The 21,945-nt window shown below is 32.8% G+C and overlaps 1 protein-coding gene across 3 annotated transcripts in view; it reads left to right on the top strand.

Moving 5' to 3' along the window:
• Upf2 (UPF2 regulator of nonsense mediated mRNA decay) overlaps nucleotides 1–21,945 on the top strand; it is a 111,228-nt gene that overhangs the window by 52,184 nt on the left and 37,099 nt on the right. For all 3 annotated transcript variants that reach the window (XM_076831783.1, XM_076831784.1, XM_076831786.1), the window contains exons 9-11: nucleotides 5,243–5,351; nucleotides 14,270–14,383; nucleotides 16,879–16,995. In XM_076831783.1, the coding sequence (XP_076687898.1) occupies nucleotides 5,243–5,351; nucleotides 14,270–14,383; nucleotides 16,879–16,995 (340 nt within the window). The remainder of the gene's footprint in view (nucleotides 1–5,242; nucleotides 5,352–14,269; nucleotides 14,384–16,878; nucleotides 16,996–21,945) is intronic.

Genomic DNA, 21,945 nt, shown 5'->3' with positions numbered 1-21,945 from the left:
GGTAGCCAAATACAACAGTCACTAGTATGGCAATATGTAAAAACGTGGATGTGTAACCGATGTGATTCTACAATCTGTATATGGGGTAAAAATGGGAGTTCATAACCCACTTGAATCAAATGTATGAAATATGATATGTCAAGAGCTTTGTAATGTTTTGAACAACCAATAAAAAAAATAAAAATAAAGGTGTTGTTCAGAGACCTTGAAGATATAAATAAGGTTTTATTGTTGTTTAAGGGAAAAAATTCTTTGTGGTTCACTGTTAACTCTTGGTAAAAATACTCACCACTCTTTTATAGAATCCAGTTTTCAAAAGAAAGATCCAACTTTATTTTCCATTTCCTTTTCAGAAAACTCAAGTGAAATCTATTTAGCTTGTTACTAGCATTGAGTAAGAATAACATGTATGTTTTATTTATAACACAAGGGAGTTTATTTTGTGAAGTAATGAGCGAGTAGTCACAGAACTTGAAGATTTAAATAGGGCTGGGTGAAATTTAGTATCAACTATCCATTTTATAGAGTATTCTGAGAAAATAAAATATCTGACTTTGCTTCCACATGACTAATTCTGAAAGAAAAACAAGGATAACTAGCTATATGCAAGGCTTTAAAGACTTAAGCTGTTCTTGAGAATCCTTAATATATTTTTTAATGTTTTTATTAGTGCATTATACATAACAGTAGGGTTATTTTCTTAAACATTTAAAAAATCCCTATTAAAGCTTAAAGCTCTTAACTGTGTCATTATAATTTGCTAACTGTGCTTGAACAGAGAGCACAAACTGTTTTCCTTGAAAATGGATGGTTATAACTGCCTGCCTTTCTTTGGGGTTAGGAAAAAGCTTGCAGTATATACTGGGCTAATTAGAAGGGGAAGTTTTTAAAAAATGAATAAAGTATAAGTAACAGATCAAGGAATAGAATAAGGAAATTACATAGTTTAAGTTTGTGTGTGTGTGTGTGTGTGTGTGTGTGTGGTGTGTGTGTGTGTGTGTGTGTGTGTGGTACTAGGATTGAACCCAGGAGCACTTAACCACTGAACCACATCCCCATCCTATTTTATTTTTCTTATTTTATAATTTTTTTTTTTTTTTTTTTTTTACAGAAAGAGTGAGAGAGAGGAGAAGAGAGGGAGAGAGAATTTTAATATTTATTTTTTTTTAGTATTTGGCGGACACAACATCTTTGTTTGTTTGTGGTGCTGAGGATCGAACCCGGGCCGCACGCATGCCAGGCGAGCGCGCTACCGCTTGAGCCACATCCCCATTCCCCCTTTTTTATTTTTTGAGACAGGTTCTCTCTAAGTTGCATTGGGCTTTGCTAAATTGCTTAGGCTGGCTTTAAACTTGCAATCCTCCTGCCTCAGCCTCTTGGGCCACTGGGATTACAGGCATGCGCCACCATGCCCAGAAGTATAAGGATTTTTGATGCCAAGTGTTATGATCTCAAACTTAGTTAAAAATAATACATTGAAAAAAGACAACCAAATTGAAATTTTGTTTTGGAAATTTAAGAGCTGATTCTTAGAAAAATCCAAATACAGAAGCATCTAGAAAATATATTATGAAGAAAAAGAACACTAAACTTTTTAAGAAATGAGCAGATGATATGCTAGCCATATTTAAAAGCACTTTAAAATCTCAGTGAAATATAATTTTTTGAAAAAACATAATGAACTTCTAGAATGGATTCAAGACAAGAATACCCCCATAGATAAATGATTGTCAAAGAAAATATAAAAAGTTGTCAGTTAATTTCATTTTAGACTCCATAGCTTTAGGTTTATTGAGTTCTTTAAGTCCCATGGAGCAAGAATTTTCTTTGTTACATTGTTAGTTCCAGAGCATAGAAAAGAACACTTGACATTTAATGTGTGAAGAAATAGACAAAAATCTTAACAAAAAGGAGCAAGGAATTAAAAGTATTGACCAATCTCATTTTTGACTGTTGATAGAAAAATTATAGAACACTAGCAACTCAAATTTTAGTATATTTTAAAATAATAATCTGGTGTGACCAAAGATTTATCTTAGGAATGGACAAATACTTTAACATGGGAAACAATATATGTTACACCAGTTGGGAAAATATGAAGCTATATGAATATCCAATCAATTGTTTAAAAGGAACATTTGGTAAATTAGCTTTTGTTTGATAAAATACAAAATTATATAACATTTACTCTTTTTTTCTCTTTATATTTTGTATATATATTTATTTTAGTTGTAAATGGACCTTTATTTTATTTATATGTGGTGCCGAGACTCAAACCCAGGGCCTCCACATGCTGGGCAAATGCTCTACCACTGAGCCACAACCCCAGCCCCACTCTTCATATTTTTATTGATGCATAATAGTTATACATAATGATGGTATTTTTTTGTTATATTTGTATATGCAAAGAATATAACAATATTATATATATATATATTTGGCCAACATCACTCTCCAGCATCTCTCTCTCCTCTCCCTCCCTGTCTCCCATCTCTGATTCCTTTCTTCTGTTTATTTTCTTTTTTTCATGAGATCCCTACCCTATCTTCTTTTCCTTTTTCTTTTATAGCTTACACATATAAAACATATGTCCCTTGACCTTCTCAGTTTGGCTTATTTCACTTAACATGATGCTCTCTAGTTCCATACATTTTTCTGCAAAGGACGTAATTTCATTTTTTTTTCCTCCAAAATTCTTATTTTATTATTTTTTTTCATTTTTCTTTATAACTGAGTGAAACTCCATTATGTATATTTACCACATTTTCTTTATCCATTTATCCATCAGTGGATACCCAGGCTGGTTCCATAGTTTGGCTACTATGAATTTTGCTGCTGTAAACATGGGCATGCATAATATTATGATGAATTTTTTAGGACAAATACCAAGATGTCATATAGCTATGTCATTTATTATTATTTTTATAAAAATGAGATTGTAATTCTTTAATATGGGGAAAATATCCTAGATTAAATACTAATAACAATATACTGAATAGTGAGATATCAGAGACATTCCATTGTACAACAAATGTATGTATGGTGCCCCTACTTTGTTCCAGGCACTATTTTGAGTGCTGATAAACTGTCATCATGAAACTTAAATTCTAGTAAGGAGGGATGACAAGAGATAAATAACATTAACAATAAGTAAACACTATTATAAAGTGGCAAATTCTCTTTTTAAGGAAACAGTAGTCTAGAGGAAAGGGATTTGGAATATAAAAGGCAGAGTAGATTTGCAGATTCATTTGCAGAGTGTTCAGAATGGTTCTCATTGAGGTGACTTGTGGTGAGTGAGGGAGGATACAGTTTGGGGAAAGCATATTTCAGCCAAAGGGAAGGACCAGGCTGAGGCTCTGAGTGAGAGGATTAGTGAGGGGTTTGTGTGCAGTGAACAAGGAAAGAATAGGAAAAGAGGTATCATATCAGCCCATCAGATCGCAAAAGTACTATGTGTGGTGGAATTGGAACCTTTTCCTCCTAATTCCTTAGCACTTAGTGTCCGAGGACTTCAGCTCTTGTGTCTTTACCTGTGGTTGTAATAACAGGAAGTGGTAGAACTGAGGTGTAGGTTTAAAGCCCTATATTTGAATTTGTCAGTTGATTATGAATTTAAAAAGAATACTTTATTTATTTTTACAATAGATATGGAAAAAATAACCTAGTATTTTAATGAATATTTACAAATTTGAAATTAGTATAAATTCATTTGTTATGTAAGAAAATTGAATGGTCATTTGCCTCTGTCTTATTTTTTTTTTTTTTAACATTAGCAACATCAGGGAAATCATTACATATTTATCCAAGTATCTTAGAGTAATACTTTATTTTTGTAATATCATTGAGTAGTAATAATGACCCATGCTATGTACATTTTTCCTGCAAAATAAGCTTAACCTTTAATGGATAAAGCTTAAATATTTTAAATAGACGTGTAAAGTTTAACAGTATATATTCTGATTTGAAAGATTTTGAATCTTTATATAATGGTTATAGTTTTCACTGTTTCTTTGAAGAGGAATGAGATTCATTTAAAAAAAATTAAGGTACCACTATTTAAAGAAATTAAAACAGTTGAAGAGGAATACAAAGTTTTTGAGGATTTTAGGCATGAGTTTAATCAGCTCCTTTCCCCTTAACCCCACTTTCAAACATTTCTCCATTATTCCTTCACTGTGTCCCTTGTGTCTCAAGGTCAGTATGTTTATGCTGGAAGTTTTGCAGATATAATTCTAAGCCTTTCATGATATGTAATCTTCTGCTGTGTTAAACTTTTTTTATGCAGTATTGTATAGGGACATATTTGGGGATAATTAAGACTTGCAGGATTATGTGTTTCTGTTCTAATTGGCTTCAGGCTGTCATAGTTTTAGCTTGTGTGTCTACAATTTGCAGTTTTTAGCTTTCTTTCTCTCTGTCAGCTATCTTGCTGCCGTCAGTGTTGTTACCTTTGTTAGTTTGTCATTGTTTCTCATCTTCAGCCTCTGATCTGTTGAGTGTTGAATTATTGAATAATCAAATTTTATAAAATAATATTTGGCAAGAAGGGAAAATTAAGGTTTAGCTTGTATGTTGATTCTGATTAGTAGGGGCTGCCTAGAGTATTGAGTTAAGCAGTATTTTGGAGCTGCATCCATGTTTGATGTGAGAGTGCTCAGACAACAGAAGAGGTGAAACGTGTGCCACATTTTGCCATTGATTGTCTAAAGTAAGATCCTGTATGAGAATCCACAGGGGTTCTGTGATAAGTGAAATATATGTCAGTGTGTGGACTTGGGGATGATTATTTTAAAATCTTAGATACATTTTTGGTTCTTGGTTATGCTCTTACTTTAAACATTGAGATTTCCAAATAACTTACCCCAAGACAAATGAAGGAAATTACTATTTTAGTTACCATTGGGTTTGTTTGTTACTCAGAATTTATATAATTAAGCTATGTCAAAATTTAATGATTGTTCCTTCACTTAGTATCTCATATTTTATCAAAATTATATATGTAGTCAGTTTTCAAATGTGTGACAAATGCACTAAATGGAAATTGTCAGATTATTAATAAACTTTCTCAAGGCTTGTTGACTTTCCAGATACTTCATCATGGCAATAAATAGGCATGTATGAATGATTATTAGTTTTTATAAACATTTAATATGTGAATATATCTGAGAAAGTTGAAATTTTAAAATGAATTTTTCCAGTGTGTCTTTTCTTTTACACATATCACATATAACTTTTGCAGGTTGGACTTGCTACCATTTTATGCAAGATTGGTTGCTACATTGCATCCCTGCATGTCTGATGTAGCAGAGGATCTTTGTTCCATGCTGAGGGGGGATTTCAGATTTCATGTATGTATTTAAGTATTTATTTTGTAATATATATATATATATCCTTGTAAGTTGAGTGAGGATTTTTTAGTTTAATTATTTTATTGGTGGTAATATTTTTGAAATTCAATAGTGGTTCAGAATTGTAGGATTCTTAATTTTTGAATGCAAATTTATCCAGCAGTGCTCAAAATTGATAAGTGATATTTCAACTGGGAAGGGACATTACTACCTTGTTCCCCATTGTAGGTACTGCACCTTTTGCTTTTATAAATTAAAACTGTTGTCTAAAGTCAAGACAGAGGCCTCATAGGTAGTCCCAGAAGAAACGGGATTGACCAAAGAGTTGGGGCATGGTGCTCCCTAGGGTGTCTCTTTAGGTGTTGGGATGTGAAGTATAAAATGTACCGCAAATTCTGTGATCTTAAATGCTGTTGTCACTCGTGTTTTATTGATTCTTGCCTTAAGAATCTTTACTGTGGCTAGTGGTGAGTTCTTTAAAGAGCCCCCTGGCAGATGTCAGGGGCCTATTACCAGTCCCTTCCTTTCCTGTCCCAGGAGTCTGAAGAAATTATGTTAGTGGTTCTCCCAAGCCCTCATTACCCAGCCATCTTGTGGAAGTGATAGAATTTAAAATATAGACTTGATGGGGTAAAACTGGTACTGCTAGAGGTGACTGAAAGTTGGCATTGATAGACTTTGGAAAGACATGAAATTTTAAGTGTTTGCAATAGCTGATGGAAAAATTGTTTTTACAAAATTTAGCTTTATAGTTAACTTGCAAATAAAAACAGAAAATATTTGCTGTGCTCAGTATTCACTTTGTTACACTCATTATGCACAAATCAGTAGTGTTGCTGACACTCAGGGAAGAGCAGATAATTCCTGAGATCAGGAACCTCATGATACAGTTGGGGAAACAAGGCATAAATATTCACAGAAGCAAGAGGGAAATAAAATTGTCACTCTTAAATATAATAGATATAAGGATTGCATGCTTAATTAGCAAACAAATTATGGGAGAGTAAGTGCTTTGAGTTCAGAGGAAGGAGAAAGTCTCATGAGGGGCAGAGTGATCTGTAAATCCTTCTTGCTGCAAAAGTTAATTTGTTAGTATGAGCTTTGTGGTTAAGATTTTTCTGGATCAGTTTTTGCCAAAACATTTCAAATTTTCATAACTTGTATTAAGCAAGGTAAGATTTATGTGTTTAGAGAAGTTTGGAAACACTGAACACAATAAGTTAAACGGTTTTGTGTTATTCTATTGTAAAAATTCTCAAAACTTTAATAAGATGATATGCTCTGTGACTCTCCCAGAGAGATGTGAGTATGTACTCCTGTAAAGAACACACTTTGATAAATGCTGCTAGTTCAGGAACAGATACATCAGAAGTCTTATTATTCTTGTTACTATGTTTAATCCCATTGTACAGACAGGGAAATGTTTTACTAGTTGGCAGTTTGAGTATGTTATGTGAGTTGTATGAATATACCTCTAAGTCAAACCCCAAATTAAACAAAGGACAAATTGCTGGACTAAGCATAATTACTGCATTTGGTAAATCAATTAAGAAAATTCTATCCACATACACTCCCTTTGCACACTGAAAATTGGGGTGGGAGTTGGAGGAATTGACATTTTTCTTGCTACTCTTGCAGTGCTTCATTACAATAGTAACAACATGATAGTTTTAGGAACACACTTTAGGAATCATTGCTCTCAGAGGAGAGAAGAAAAGGCACTTTTAAGGTAATTAATCACCTCTTTCTCCATCAGAATCTGTTGGTTTCTAATAGGCCATAAATATATGCATAATATGTCAAAATACACTGTACTGTCATGTATATCTAAAAAGGACAAATGAAAAAAATTGGCCATAAATATGTTCAACACTCTCCATTCTCAAACGAAAGCAAAATAACAACTGCCAAAGAAATCTCTCATGAGGTACAGTGGCACATACCTATATCCTAGTTTCTAGGGAGGTTGAGGCAGGAGGATCACAAATTGGAGGCCAGTCTTGGCAACTTTAAACTATATCAAAATTTAAAAAAACAGTAAAATAAAAAAGGCTGGGAATATAGCTCAATGGGTAGGGTACCCTTGAGTTGGATCCCCAGTATTACCAAGAAAAAAAAAACTTCTCTCAAACTTCTACACATGTACACTGCAGCCATCTTCTTTCTTTTCCTTCTTATTTGGATGTTTTATAATACACTTTTCTCTACTTCTCATAAATTTGCCCTTTGATTCACCATCATAACAGCACCCTGACAGAGACTACCAACATGTTCCTAAGTGTTAGTTGATGTTCCTACAGATTTTAAAATGCTGGACTCACCTGCTTTTTTTAGGAAACCATCATTCTGGTTTCACCTCATGATAGCATTATAACTTTGGTCAGTTTACTCAAGTTCTATACCTTGATACCTTGTCTATTAAATGGGGATAATAAATATATCCTTTTAAACAATTGTTCTTAAGAGTTGAATGAGGTAATACATATACAGAATTCTTTATATGAACACAAATATCATTATCATAATAATTGTCCCTTTTCTACCACCCCTCTTTCTTGGTTCTTTCTTATTACTATTACTATTACTTATTAATATCTCAGTCTCCATCGTGGTTTTTCTAGCTGAGTTTATAAATTGAGATTTTCTTGCCTTTCTTCCTTAGCTCTCCTTTTTTTTTTTTTTTAATTTTTATTGTTGGTTGTTCAAAACATTACATAGTTCTTGATATATCATATTTCACACTTTGATTCAAGTGGGTTATGAACTCCCACTTAGCTCTCCTTTTTGATGGAAGACATTTTACTTGGGCTTCAATTAACATCTGTTTTCTAACAAACCCAAATCCTAAAATGTGTATCTTTTAGCAAAACCTCTCTCTTGGTACTTCTAGCTAAATATGTCCATCTTAAAGATGTATTTATCTTTTACTTCCTTGAATGCGCTTCTGTATTCTCCCTATAAACATACAACCTATTTTATCCAACTGCTAAGAGTCCTCTGACTTTCAGGAGTCAGTATTCATCAAATTCCCTTACCTGCTTCTTCATAGTAAAACATCTCAAACCTAGCGTATTCTTTTCATATCTGCTGCTGCTGTGTTTCATTATCCATAGCTTGAGTTATACTAATAGCCTTATTTTAACCAGATTTCCCTGTCTCTTTTATCTAGGTCCAAAAATACTGCCTTAGTCTCTTGCTTCCCCCTGCGTAAAAACCTTAGCTGATAAGTGAAGGTGGTTAACAAAACTGTGTGAAATATCTCTGGTAGTTAAAGAAATTCTGGTTAAAACATGAGTTTGCTAATTTGGCAGATTAGTCAAGGTAATAGAAATAAGAAACCAACATTCTTGTATATTTCATTTAGGTAGAATTTGAAGTGGTATTTTGGCAGTATTTTTCAAGATCCTTTGAGGAATTCATACATTTGATATCTCAACAGCTGTCCTAAATAAATCATTCTGTATACCAAATAAGCTTTATTTGTATCAAAAATTCTAAAGGGGAAAAACTGATCATCTAAAAGCCCAACAGTAATTAAAAATGTGGTCAGATAAACACAGTGCTGATATGATATAAAGCCAGTTTTTATTTTTACACAAATGTTTTCATATTATAGATAAAAATTTTTTAAAGCAAGATAAAAAATCTTATATAATGAATTTATAGGTATGTTAAAATGCTTAGATAGTAGAGACTAGAAAAGAATTACATATGAATATATTAATAGTGACTGTCTTTGGATAATGGAACTATGAGGAATATTTTTGACTTCTATTTTTTTCTGTTCTTCAAATTTTCAGTATAGGCTACTTCTTTATTGATGGAAGAGACAACTTTTATGTATAATCAAATCACCCTCAATCATGTTTTTAATTAGTGGTCTCAACTTTTTCAGTGAAACCTTTTTATTAATTAAAGTAAATTGGTCACATATCCCCAAAATAAGGATATTTATTTTAAAATTATACCACACATTTGCAGTTGTACATCATACAATATGTAAAAGTAAATAGAGGGCTGGGATTGTGGCTCAGTGGTAGAGTGCTTGCCTAGCATATTTGAAGCACTGGATTCGATTCTCAGCATCACATACATATAAAAAAATGAAGGTATATTGACAACTAAAAGAATGTTTATAAAAAAATAAATAGAAATTTACAAAGTTAAAAGTACATAAATAGAAGTTCCAACGCCCTTCATGCACATACATATTCCTAGTAGATGAAGAATATTGTGCATTCTACTTTTCAGATCACTGGTTCACAGAATAAAAAAAGAAAATTAATTTTAAAGTTAGGTAAATTTACTTAGAGACTCAGTACTCATTATATATACTTTAAATATCTTTATTTTTTATTTTACCTGGTGCTGAGGATTGAACCCAGGGTCTGACACATGCTAGGCAAGTGCTCTACCTCTGAGCCACAACCCCTGCCCCTCATTACATATTTTTTAACACTTAGTAAGTTTTCAGAAAAGTTTATTGAATGATTGAATACATTTAATGTAAAACAATGATCAAATTATGGAGGAAAGGAAATATCTCTTTGGTTGAGTATCTATCTGGCACTTTAAGAGAGGCCACTGGGTTCTTCCTGTAGGGAAATAGTAAATGGTAGACATAGGAAAGTCTTATTGTTTATGAGTTAACAAATAGAAAGTTTTTATTAATGCCTACAGATTTATTCAGTTCTTTAAATTTCATCTATCTTTAACAAATGAGTTGCAAACAGCACTTTTGCTGTGCATGATTTGATTAGTTAATAAAATCTTACAAGAGTTATTATTATTTTTTTTAATTTTAAATTTCTTTTTTAGTTTTAGATGGACGGAATACTTTTATTTTATTTATTTATTTGTATGTGATGCTGAGGATTGAACCCAGTGCCTCACGTGTGCAAGGCAAGCGCTCTTCCACTGAGCTACAACCCCAGCCCAAGAGTTATTATTGAGTGTTGTAATAGTATAGAAAAACTTACATTGTTAATTCACATTTAGTGTTTTTTGGAGGCGGGGTGGGTGGTTATCAGGAATTGAATTCAAGGGCACTGAGCCAGATTTTCAGCCCTATTTTAAAATTCTATGATTTTAGAATCAGGGTCTCATTGAGTTGTTTAGCGCCTCTCTTTTGCTGAGACTGGCTTTGAACTTGTGATCCTCCTGTCTCAGCCTTCCGAGCTGCTGTGATTTCAGGCCTGTGCCACCGTGCCCGGCTCTCATTTAGTTTTGCAGAAGCATTTTGACATATTTGATTATAAGACTTCAAAAAATGAGAGTGACCAATACTGAATGAGGAATTAGACTAAGTCAGTCTTGTTTTATAAGTTACAGCCATTTGAAAGGCTTTCAGTTTTTGTGCAAAATTACATATAAGATGGTGTGAGGGGGGAAAAAAAAAGAGAGAGAGAAAAACGTGTCATAGTAGATTGGGTAGAAAGAGGGAAGGAAGAGGAGGGGGGGATAGGAAGGGCAGCAGAATACAACAGACACTAGTATGGCCCTATGTATAAACGTGGCTGTATAACCAATGTGATCCTGCAATTTGTACACATGGAAAAATAAGATTAAGATTACGTACCCCATTTGAATCAAATGTATGATATGTCAAGATCACTAATGTTTTGAGCAACTAATAAAAAAAAAAAGAAGACGAGAGAGTAGAGCTGGGAGTGTAGTTCAGAGATATAGCCTTTGCTTAGCATGTATGTATCGCTGGGTTCAATCCCTAATAACTGCAAAGAAAAAAAGAGAAAATGAGATAATTGGTTTATAATACTTCATTTAAAACTTCTATAATCTTGTAGAAGCTAAAATGTTGACATCGTAGAATTGGAGAGTAGAATAGTGGTTACCAGAGCATGGGAAGGGTTGTTGGGTATGGGATATAGATGGAGAGAGGATGTTTAATAGGTACAGGGGAGCAATTGGAGAGGAAGAATAACTTTTAATATTCTGTAGCACAGTAGGTTACCTAGTCAATATTTACTAAATCAATTAATTAGATTTCAAAACAGCTAATAGGGAATGGGGGTGTAGCTTAGTGATAGTGTACTTCATATATAATGGGTTCAGTACCCACCTCCATAAAAGAATCCTAGTAGACATTACACATTATATACATGTATTGAAGTATCACATGATATTCCATAAATATATAGAATTACTATTATGTCAATTAAAAATTTTAAATGTATTTTTAAAATTCCATGTTTTTTGCCATTTTTTTAGGTAGCTTATCCTTTTGTAATATTTTGTAATATTTAAGAAGAGTTAATGTAAATACTTTCGATAATATAGTATGATACATATTTTGAAAACTATAATGCTCAATAAAATTGTATGATATTTCTTAGCAGTTGTTAAAAGAGGCTGCACACCCAGAATCTTCCAAGGAGATTTGAAAAAAAAAAAAAAAAACCAGTTCTAACCCTAAAGATGGAGCTTCAGAATAGAGTTTTTAAAATGCTTTCTTATGCTTTCCCATGTGTTCTCTTGATTATAAAAGAGATGCACACTCCGTGTAATTTTGAAAATATGTAAAGTAGAAAAACAGGATGGGGGAAAAACACTTTACCGTTGATCAGCAAACCCTGTTAACGTTTTGGTGTTTTCTTTGCCTTTTTTTCTCTATAGTTTTTCATGGATGAATTATACTGTATGTACAATTTTCTGTTCTTATTTCTCACTTAGAAGCACTTTGCTTTGTCATTTAAAACACTCTTTAAACATCATTTTAGCCCGGTACAGTGGCACATGCCTGTAATCCTAGCTACTTGGGAGGATGAGGTAGGAAGAGGCAAATTTGAGGCCAGTTTGGCAACTTAATGAGACCCTGTCCTAAAAAATGAAAAGGGCTGGGAATGTAGCTTAGTGGTGGAACACCCCCCAGGGTTCAGTCCCCAGTACTGCAGAAGAAAAAAAAAATCATTATAAAGGTATAACCTTCTTTTGCCCTCTATAATAATTGCTTCATGTCAGATGGACTATAGTCACTATCATTATTATCATGTCTTAATATTTATTTTTATTTTGCCAACTGGACAGGAAGGTTCAGGTAGTAAAAATGACTTGCCCAAGATCTTAATATTCCCCTAGATGACCACAAGAGTGCTCATATTATGACTAAAGATCTTTTACTCTTTCACTTTGCTACAATACATATATAGGGGTTAAGTTTATTTTTCTATTTGTTTAATCTGCAAACATTTAATGCCCTTGTATTAGATATATGAATATACAAACACAGATAAAATTAATAACATTTATTGATATCTTTCTTGTTCTAAGTACTGTTTCCTGTGCTTTACATGTATTAACTTGCTTAAAACTCACAACAACCCTTATTAGCACCATTTTACAAAATAGGAAAGTAAGGCACAGATTTTAGGTACCAGCTCATAAATGATATAGCTGGAATATAAACCAAATAAAACTGGTCTAGTGGTTCATATTCAGTCTACCTTCAAGAATTCACTAAGGTAAATTAATAAAAGTTTTTTATGTGTCGTGCTTGTTAAACATGTATTTATGAAAGGGTCTTTATGAAACCTGTACCTCTCTTAAAGTACAAGGCTGAAAACGATTGTTTATTCAGTATTACTTTGTTTAATGTTAAAATTGAGAATCTTGTCAGTTGTATTTTCTATTTGTCTCTAGTCTCAAGCTATTTTGTTTGTATAAATGATGTGACTCAAATAAAGTTTTGGATTAAAGTTGAATTTTTGTGATTTTATTTGATTTTGTTTAGTTTATAGTTTCATTGATGCTTTAAATTCAGTTAGGATAAGCTTCTAGTTTGCTCTGAGTTTTTAGTAAACATGGTTTTGTATTGAAAGTAGGTCCTTAAAAGTGAAGATGTCAAATTCTGTCAAAGCATTAGCTATCTAGGTATTAAAAGTTTAGTTTTTACCTAAATAACTGTCATCAAGTGCACTGCTGCTGGTGAGATTAGATGTTCTTTCAGATGGGGTAGTACAGTAGGATTCTCAGTTGACTGACAATTGGAATATTTGGATCTCAGTGTCCATTTTTGGTCATTTGACAGCTTTATTTTTAACTACTCAGAATGATAATTGTTATTCCTTTCTCAGAATGTTCTTACATGGGGAAAATTGAGTCTTCTGGAAAGATTATTAAACTAATTAAAGATTAATATGCTACCACATTATGGTTATTGTCATTCCAATAATGTATTCCAATAATGACCGTAGGTTTGATTTTTTTCTGATAAAAATGTAAGTCTGAGGTTAAATCTAATTGCATTTATCTTAATGTGTCCATTCATATTCTGCTGATTTAATGGGGGTTTGTTACATGATATATTTCTTGACACATGTGCCATAAGTAGAGGACTACAATTTACAAATGTTTTGAACTTGGACATACAATGATGACTGGTAATAAAAAAACAACAGAGTATATCACTTGTTTTACTGTAGTGAATTAATAATTTAAAATACAGCATATTTCCAGTAAGCCCTAATAGTGTATTTCCTTAAGTGAACCTTTGGCATTCATATATTTAAAGCAGCATTTTCATAAAGTGTGTTCCTTATAACATTAATTTAATGGAGTATTAACTAATAGTGGTTAACATTTAAAAAGGAGGGCTTGTTTTGTCAAATATATTTGAGTAACATTGATTTAAATTAAGTTAAACAGTTTTCTTCAAGGGCCTCTTTAAGCCTGAAAAAATGCATTTTCCCCAGATTATTTGCCCATGAAATGTTTTGCAGCGCACTTCCTAGGACTTTTTTGCACTACACAGAGCAAAGTTTTCCAAAATAGTTACAATAATTTGAATATAGCAAGAAATTATGCTTTATTTATTTTAAATATTAGGAGTAATTAAAACATTAAAATAACAGTTATCAGAGATTGAAAATGTGGATTAAGTACTTTTTTCTCTTAATTTGTAGGTACGAAAAAAGGACCAGATTAATATTGAAACAAAGAACAAAACTGTTCGATTTATTGGAGAACTAACAAAGTTTAAGATGTTCACAAAAAATGATACACTACATTGTTTAAAGGTAAGTGCTGAATTGTTTGTTTTTAATAGAAAAATTTAAAGTTTTAGTTGTAAGTAGTGAATAAATTGAAATAATTAAATATTTGATTAATACAAAAGATAACAAGTAAAGGACTGGAAAAATTTCTCAATACCAGAGTGCTTGCTTAGCATGCTCAAGGCCCTGGGTTCAATCCCCAGTACCACCAAAAAAAAAAAAAAAAATAACAAAAGAAGTAGAAGAAGAAATAATTAAAAAGGAATGTTAAACAGATGAGCAAAACAGAAAACAAATAGAAACATAGTAGATACAAATGTAGCTCTATCAGTAACTGCATGAAACATAGAGGGATAAAATAACATCTATAAAAAGCCATAAGAACATAAGACTTGATTAAAACAATTATGTGTTATGTATGAGACAGATACTATTAAATGTAAACACAAGAAAGGTTCAAGTAAAAAAAATGGGGAAATATACTACACTAATAATAATTAAAGCTTGTTTCACTAAACTATTTTTTAAAGTAGATTTTAAATTGAAAAACATTATTAGAAATAAAGGGTAGTTCACATTGATAAGGAGGTCATTTTAATGGGAAAATGTTACTTGAATCAGTCAATTTGCATCTAGTTAACATAGCTTCAAAATATATAAAGCAAAAATTGGCAAGTAATAGAGAAATAAACAAACCCATAATTACAGTGAGAGGTTTGAAAACACCTCTCAGCTGATAAAACAGGCAGAAAAAAATCCCTTAGTTTGTACTACACTGAATTTGGTAATACATTTACCAACCTTCATCTAATTGACACCATACTCAACAACAGAATTTATAATCTCAGATACACATGGATCATTTACCAAAATCAACCATAAAGTCTGAAAAGATTTGAGAGGATTGAAATTTTTGATCTTAAGGGTTTTGTCCACAATGAAATTATATCAAATTCACGAACAGTAACTAACTGTATGTACTAAAGCTGATGCAGAAAAATGAAATTGTGAAATTGGTCACTTTTACTAACATTGTTTTTCTCCATAACATATCTTCTGACAACTTGATTTCCTTGGGTTTTTAATAGGTATATCACACAAAATGTATCTTATAAATTCAATTACATTTAAAATATCCTGAGTTAAGCAAAATTAAAACAAGTGTCTTTACTGCATGGTATCTTAGAATCTTTAAAATACCAGTAGTTGTCGAGCATGGTGGCGCATGTGTGTAATTCCAGCAGCTCTGGAGGCTGAGGCAGGAGGATCACAAGTTCACATCCAGCCTCAGCAATTTAGTGAGGCCCTAAGTAATTCATCAAGATCCTGTCTCTAAATAAAATACAAAAAAGGATTTGGGATGTGACTCAGAAGTTGAGTGCCTCTGAGTTCAGTCCCTAGTACCAAAAGCGAAACAAGACAAAAAAAAAAAAACTCCAGTAATCATTATAAATATTCAAGGAATTAAGTTTCCTAAACTTTCTTGGAGCATCTCAAGAGATTGGTCTATAGCAAAGTAAATTCAGAGAAACTCAAGACAGCATTATAAGAGATTGTAGGAATTTTCTGAATACTGTAATTGAAAGGAGTCATGCTATATAAACGTTTTAAATGTATTAGTATATTTCTTTGTATTCTTAAAATATGTAGGAAAGATATTTCTTGATACAGAAATTCCATATCTAAAAATTAATTTTAAGGAAATAATCAACAATATGAGCACAGATTTACCTACAGGTCGTTTATTATACAATTTTTGTAATAATAAAAAATGGAGATAATTTGGATGTCAAATAAATTTTTTTTAATATTTATTTTTTAGTTGTAGTTGGACACAATATCTTTATTTTATTTTTATGTGTTGCTGAGGATTGAACCAGGGCCTTGCCATGTGCTAGGCGAGCACTCTACCCCTGAGCCATAGTCCCAGGCCCGTCAGATAAATTTTTAACCCATTCATATTATGCCATCCCAGAATAAAAAAGGACATGAAAAAATACTTACATTGAGCCAATAAAAAACCAAGTTACTAAATAAGACAACATGTCTAAAGTGTTTTTTGTTTTAAAAAATATGCACAGAAAAAGATGGAGAGGATAAAATTAAAATGATATGGGAATGTGGTTATAAATTTTATACAATAAGCAAGTATTCTGGGGTAAGAGTTTTTCAAAATAAATGTTATATAGATCAAAATAAAGTCATTGAGAAAACGTTATCTTTGTATGTGGCATGTACTTAAAAGCATTAATAATAAATATAGAATATAGAAAGGACTTTGACATAGTTCCCATATATCTATGAAAGGAAATACATTAAATATATTGAAGTTTCTCAATAAAATTTTATGGGACAACATAAAGATGTCCAGCAATGAAACGTACTAAAGAATATTTGATTTTGTTTTTTACCTTGACATTTTATAAGATGATACACATATTAGATGTGTATACCGTTTTCTTTCTCTGCTAGGACTCAAATGTTGTCTTTGTAGTTTTTCATCATTTTTATTATTCCAGATGCTTCTATCAGACTTTTCTCATCACCATATTGAAATGGCGTGTACCCTGCTGGAAACATGTGGACGGTTTCTTTTCAGATCTCCAGAATCACACCTGAGGACCAGTGTACTTTTGGTAAGGGCTTGAGAATCCTGGTAAGAACTTGAGGTTCTTGATTTACTTCAGTGACTAAAAATATTGCTCATTGCTGTTCATCTTTCTCTGCCATGAGAATACAAACATTTCTACCGAAACTGGAACATTTCAAACTGCCATCCTGGAGAGCTGTAGGAATCTTTCTCACTTGGTTACTAGTGAATTCATAATATTATAAAGGGAATTAAGTTGAATCCATAAAACTAAACAAATTACACAAATAAATACATACTCTCATACTTTTTTAGGTTAGACTCATCTTTGTTTTTGCTACATCACAAGCTGTTATTAATGCATCATATAAACAGATAAAGTATAAGCTAAAAAATGTAATATTAAATTTTAACATTAAAAAATCAAAATATAGGCTGGGGATGTGGCTTAAGCGGTAGCGTGCGGCCTGGGTTAGATCCTCAGCACCACATACAAACAAAGATGTTGTGTCTGCCGAAAACTAAAAAAAAAAAAATATTTTTAAAAAATCAAAATATAAACTTGAAAATTTAGGGAGAGAAGTTATTTCTGAAGCTAATTAGGATGTTGAAATGGCCATTTCAAGTTTATTGAGCATTCATGTTATTATGTTTATTGATAATATCTAAGCATTTGCTTTCAGCCTTTGAGGAGAGACAAGAGATGTTGTAAGAGTGATACTAAAGAGAGTTCTGGTAGGAATCCCTGGGCATAGACTGTTATTCTGTTGGTATATTGCATTGCAGTAGTCTTGATTTTATCATTTTATACATGTCAGATTTTTTAGACTCTATGACCAGAATACTCTATGCTGATGTTATTTAAAATGAAACATGAATTTATTTCTGTAAAATGTTTTCAGAAATATTAATGTGATTGCCATCAAATGGAATTGATTTTCAAATTCTCTCAAGGCTTACATCACATCAATCATAAACTCAAATTTTATTGTAATAAGGGGAAAAAAAACCCTCTTTTTCTTCTTTGGTAATTATACTGGTCAGGTTAAATGAGATACCATGTAAAACAATGTAAAACAGATGCCAGGAAAGCTTAACTTACTTTTTTTTTTTTTAATGTTATTACATTTTTTATACCTTTATTTATTTATTTTTTAAGATAGACACAATATTTTTATTTTTATGTGGTGCTAAGGATCAAACCCAGTGCCTCATGCATGCTAGGCGAGCACTACCACTGAGCCACAACCCCAGCCCTTAAACCTTTATTTTGTTTATTTATTTTTATGTGGTGCTGAGGATTGAACCCAATGCCTCCCATGTACTAGGCAAGTGCTCTACCACTAAGCTACAACCATAGCCCCTTAACTTACTTTTAATGCCTATATTTTATTTATAACTGAATCCTTAATATTTATTTTTTGCTAAGGAAAATATTTATGAATTATTATGGTATAGATGAACATAATATTTCTGAACTGAATTTTTTCCTACCTGACCAGTGCACTTTTCCTATCCTTCTAGCAAAAGCAGCTAGCTTTTGATATTGATTCTCTTGATTTCTGGATACAGACCTTGTTTGTTATCATTTAACAGTGTTTTTTTAAAATATTTTTAGTTATAGATGGACACAATACCTTTATTTTATTTTTTTATGTGATGTTAAGGATCAAACCCAGTGCCTCATACGTGCTAGGCAAGTGCTGTACCACTGAGCTACAACCCTAGCCCTCATTTAACAGTTTTGAGAACTAATCAGTTCTCTAGGGATTTTGTAGTTGGGTAGGAGGGGTCATATAAAGACATGAAATATAATCATCACCCTCAAAATGTTCCACATCTAGTGAGCAAGAACTAAACACATATTTCCAATGTGGCATCATAAGTGCTTATGTTAGAAGTCTACAGCAGATATTGGAGTGGTACTTAGGCCAGCAGGAAAGATCTTCTCTATAAGCTTCATTTTCTTGAGTTAAAACTATGCCAGGAGCTGGGATTATAGCTCAGATAGAGCACTCACCTAGCATGCATGAGGCACTGGGTTCAATCTTCAGCACCACATAAAAATAAAATAAAGGTATTGTGTACACCTACAACTAAAAATTAAATGTTTAAAAAAAAAAACAAAAAACAAAAAAACAAAGCTCTATGCCAGACCCTTGGGTGAAAGAGATAGTCTGCCTCTGGGTGATTTACAGTCTAGTAAGGCAGACAGAAAATAGATGATTAAAATACATTTCTATAAGTATAATGTAATAACATGAATAAGCTTAGGATATTGTGTGTATAGTTTAACAAAGACATCTAATCTAGTCTTGCAATATCAAGAAAGTTTTCCTGAATGAAGTACTTATTTTAGAGACCTAAGTTAAGTCTTACAGAGAGAGAAACTTTTTAAAAAAATTTGTTCTAATTAGTTGTACTTGATAATATAATGCATTTTAACACATCATACATATACATGGAGTATAACTTCTCATTCTTCTGTTTATACATGATGTAGAATCACACTGGTCATGTAATCATATATGTACCTAGGGTAATAATGTCTGATTCATTCTACTATCCTTCCTGCACCCACATGCCCTCCCCTCCCTTCATTCCCATCTGCCAAATACAAAGTACCTCTATTCTTCCCTAATCCCTCCCTCCCACCTTATTGTAAATTAGCATCCACATGTCAGAAAAAACATTCTACCTTTGGTTTTTTAGGATTGGCTTACTTCGCTTAGCATGATATTCTCCAGCTCTATCCAGTTACCTGCAAATGCCGTAATTTTCTGTTGAAGGGCATTTAGATTGGTTCCATAATTTAGCTATTGTGAATTGACTGCTATAAACATTGATGTGGCTGCATCACTGTAGTATGCTGATTTTAAGTCCTTTGGGTATAAACTGAGGAGTGGGATAACTGGTTGAAATGTTGGTTTCATTCCCAGTTTTCTGAGGAATCTCCATAGTGCTTTCCATAATGGTTGCACCAATTTGCAGTCCCACCAGCAGTGTACAAGTGTATCTTTTCCCCCACATCCTAGGCAACATTTATTGTTACTTGTATTCTTGATAATTGCCATTCTGACTGGAGTGAGATGAAATTTTAGAGTAGTTTTGATTTGTGTTTTGACAGAGAAACCTTTTGAATAGGTAGTTACATTTTAAGGTTGGTAAGGTAGGTAAAACTAGATTATAAGGAACCCTGAGTGCTATGCTAAGGAGCTTGAATTTTTTTTTTCCTTTAAATATTTATTTTTAGTTGTAGTTGGACACAATACCTTTATTTTATTTATTTATTTTTATGTGATGCTGAGAATCAAACCAGGGTCTCGCATGTGCTAGGTGAATGCTCTACCATGGAGCCACAACTCCGGCTCCTGAATATTTTTCTTAATTTCATTGAATAGCTATTGAAGAATTTTAAGTAATTAGGACAAGGTCAGATTTATATTTTTAGTAAGATTAGCGTGCAGGAGATGACTGAGTTATACCAAGTCCTGAGGTAGGGAGAATAGTCAAAAGACTGTTGTAAAAACCTATGGAGAGGGGCTGGGGTTGTGGCTCAGCGGTAGAGTGCTTGCCTAGAGCCTGTGAGGCCTTGGGTTCGAACCTTAGCACCACATAAAAATAAATAAATAAACCAAAGGTATTGTGTTCAACTATAACTAAAAAATAAATATCTTTAAAAAACAAAAACCTATGGAGAAAACAGCATAAAGAGGAACATTGTAGGGATAAGGAATGGTAATTAGCTATATGAAAAGCTTTTGGAAGTAGAACTGATAAAACTTGGGATGAGGAAAAAGAAAGTGCCCCATGATAAGACCCATGATTCTGCCATAGGCATTTGAGTGAATGATGTTACCAGTCACAGATGGAAGTGTTTGGTTTGAAGCATGTTTGGTTTGAAGTCTTATAGGATAATCTACAATGTATTCATGTTTATTTGAGAATACTTACATATAACCTTTTGCATTCAACATTTTTCTTGGCTAATGGTAAAATTGGTCTGAGGTGTATGTGTGTATTGGAGAAAATGGTTTTAAATCAGTTTAACAGATTGAAACTAATCTAGATTTAACATTGTATTACATGTGTATAAATGATAAGTTAAATGGTGCATTATATTTTGTCCAAAAAATATACAGGGCGTGGTTGTTATCTACAGCCCTATTAAACACAGAATTGTTTTCTGTTTCCTAAAAGACAGTTTGAAAGATTCAACCCACAAATTATGATATAGAAATACTAGTATTGGAGCTTAGCTACAATTAACATATACTAGGGAGCAAGAGAAACAGTTACGAAACTTGGTATACCCATGGTTGAACTTAATAGCAAAATTTTGTTCCAGTGTGTGATGGCTTCACATTGGATAAGTAGGACATGGAGAGGTTGTATTTTTGATAGTTCATTCGTTTATTCACATATTGTTAAATATTAATTGCATGCCTACCAGGCACTATTTTACATTCAAGGTATACAAAATAAACATGACAGAGCCCTTACCTTCCTTGAGCTTACATACACAGCTGTCTTTTCAAAACTTAAAATTTGCAAGCATCCCAGTCCACAACAGCTACTTGCAGCCTGTCAGTGGTTTCTCTTCTGCTTCAAACCTAGAAACTAGAAAAGCATCCTGTATTGCCCAGCCCCTCTCTGCTTCTTCAGTCATGCTGCTACACATTGGAACTACACTGGCCTTGTATTAATTCCTATTCCCTGTCTTGCTCTTTTTCTTCTGGAAGACTTTCTTCCTATTCTCTGCTATAAATGCTCTTCCTGTGGTTTATGAGGCTTTCTCCCCCACTTTGTGGTGCTGGGGATTGAACCCAGGGTCTTGTTCCTGCGAGCCATCTATCTACCAACTGAGCTATATCCCTAGCTATATCCCCACTTATGAGCCTTTTGACATCCTTCAAATCCTAGCCTAAGTGTTACTTTCTTCAAGAGCCTTTCCCTAGCCCACCCCTAGCTAAAGTAGGTTTCCTTTTATTCTCCA

The sequence above is a fragment of the Callospermophilus lateralis genome, chromosome 13 (assembly GCF_048772815.1).
Source record: "Callospermophilus lateralis isolate mCalLat2 chromosome 13, mCalLat2.hap1, whole genome shotgun sequence".
NCBI classification, from domain to species: domain Eukaryota; kingdom Metazoa; phylum Chordata; class Mammalia; order Rodentia; family Sciuridae; genus Callospermophilus; species Callospermophilus lateralis.
Note: the sequence above shows the minus strand (reverse complement) of the source record. Positions and strands in the feature narration are given on the sequence as shown.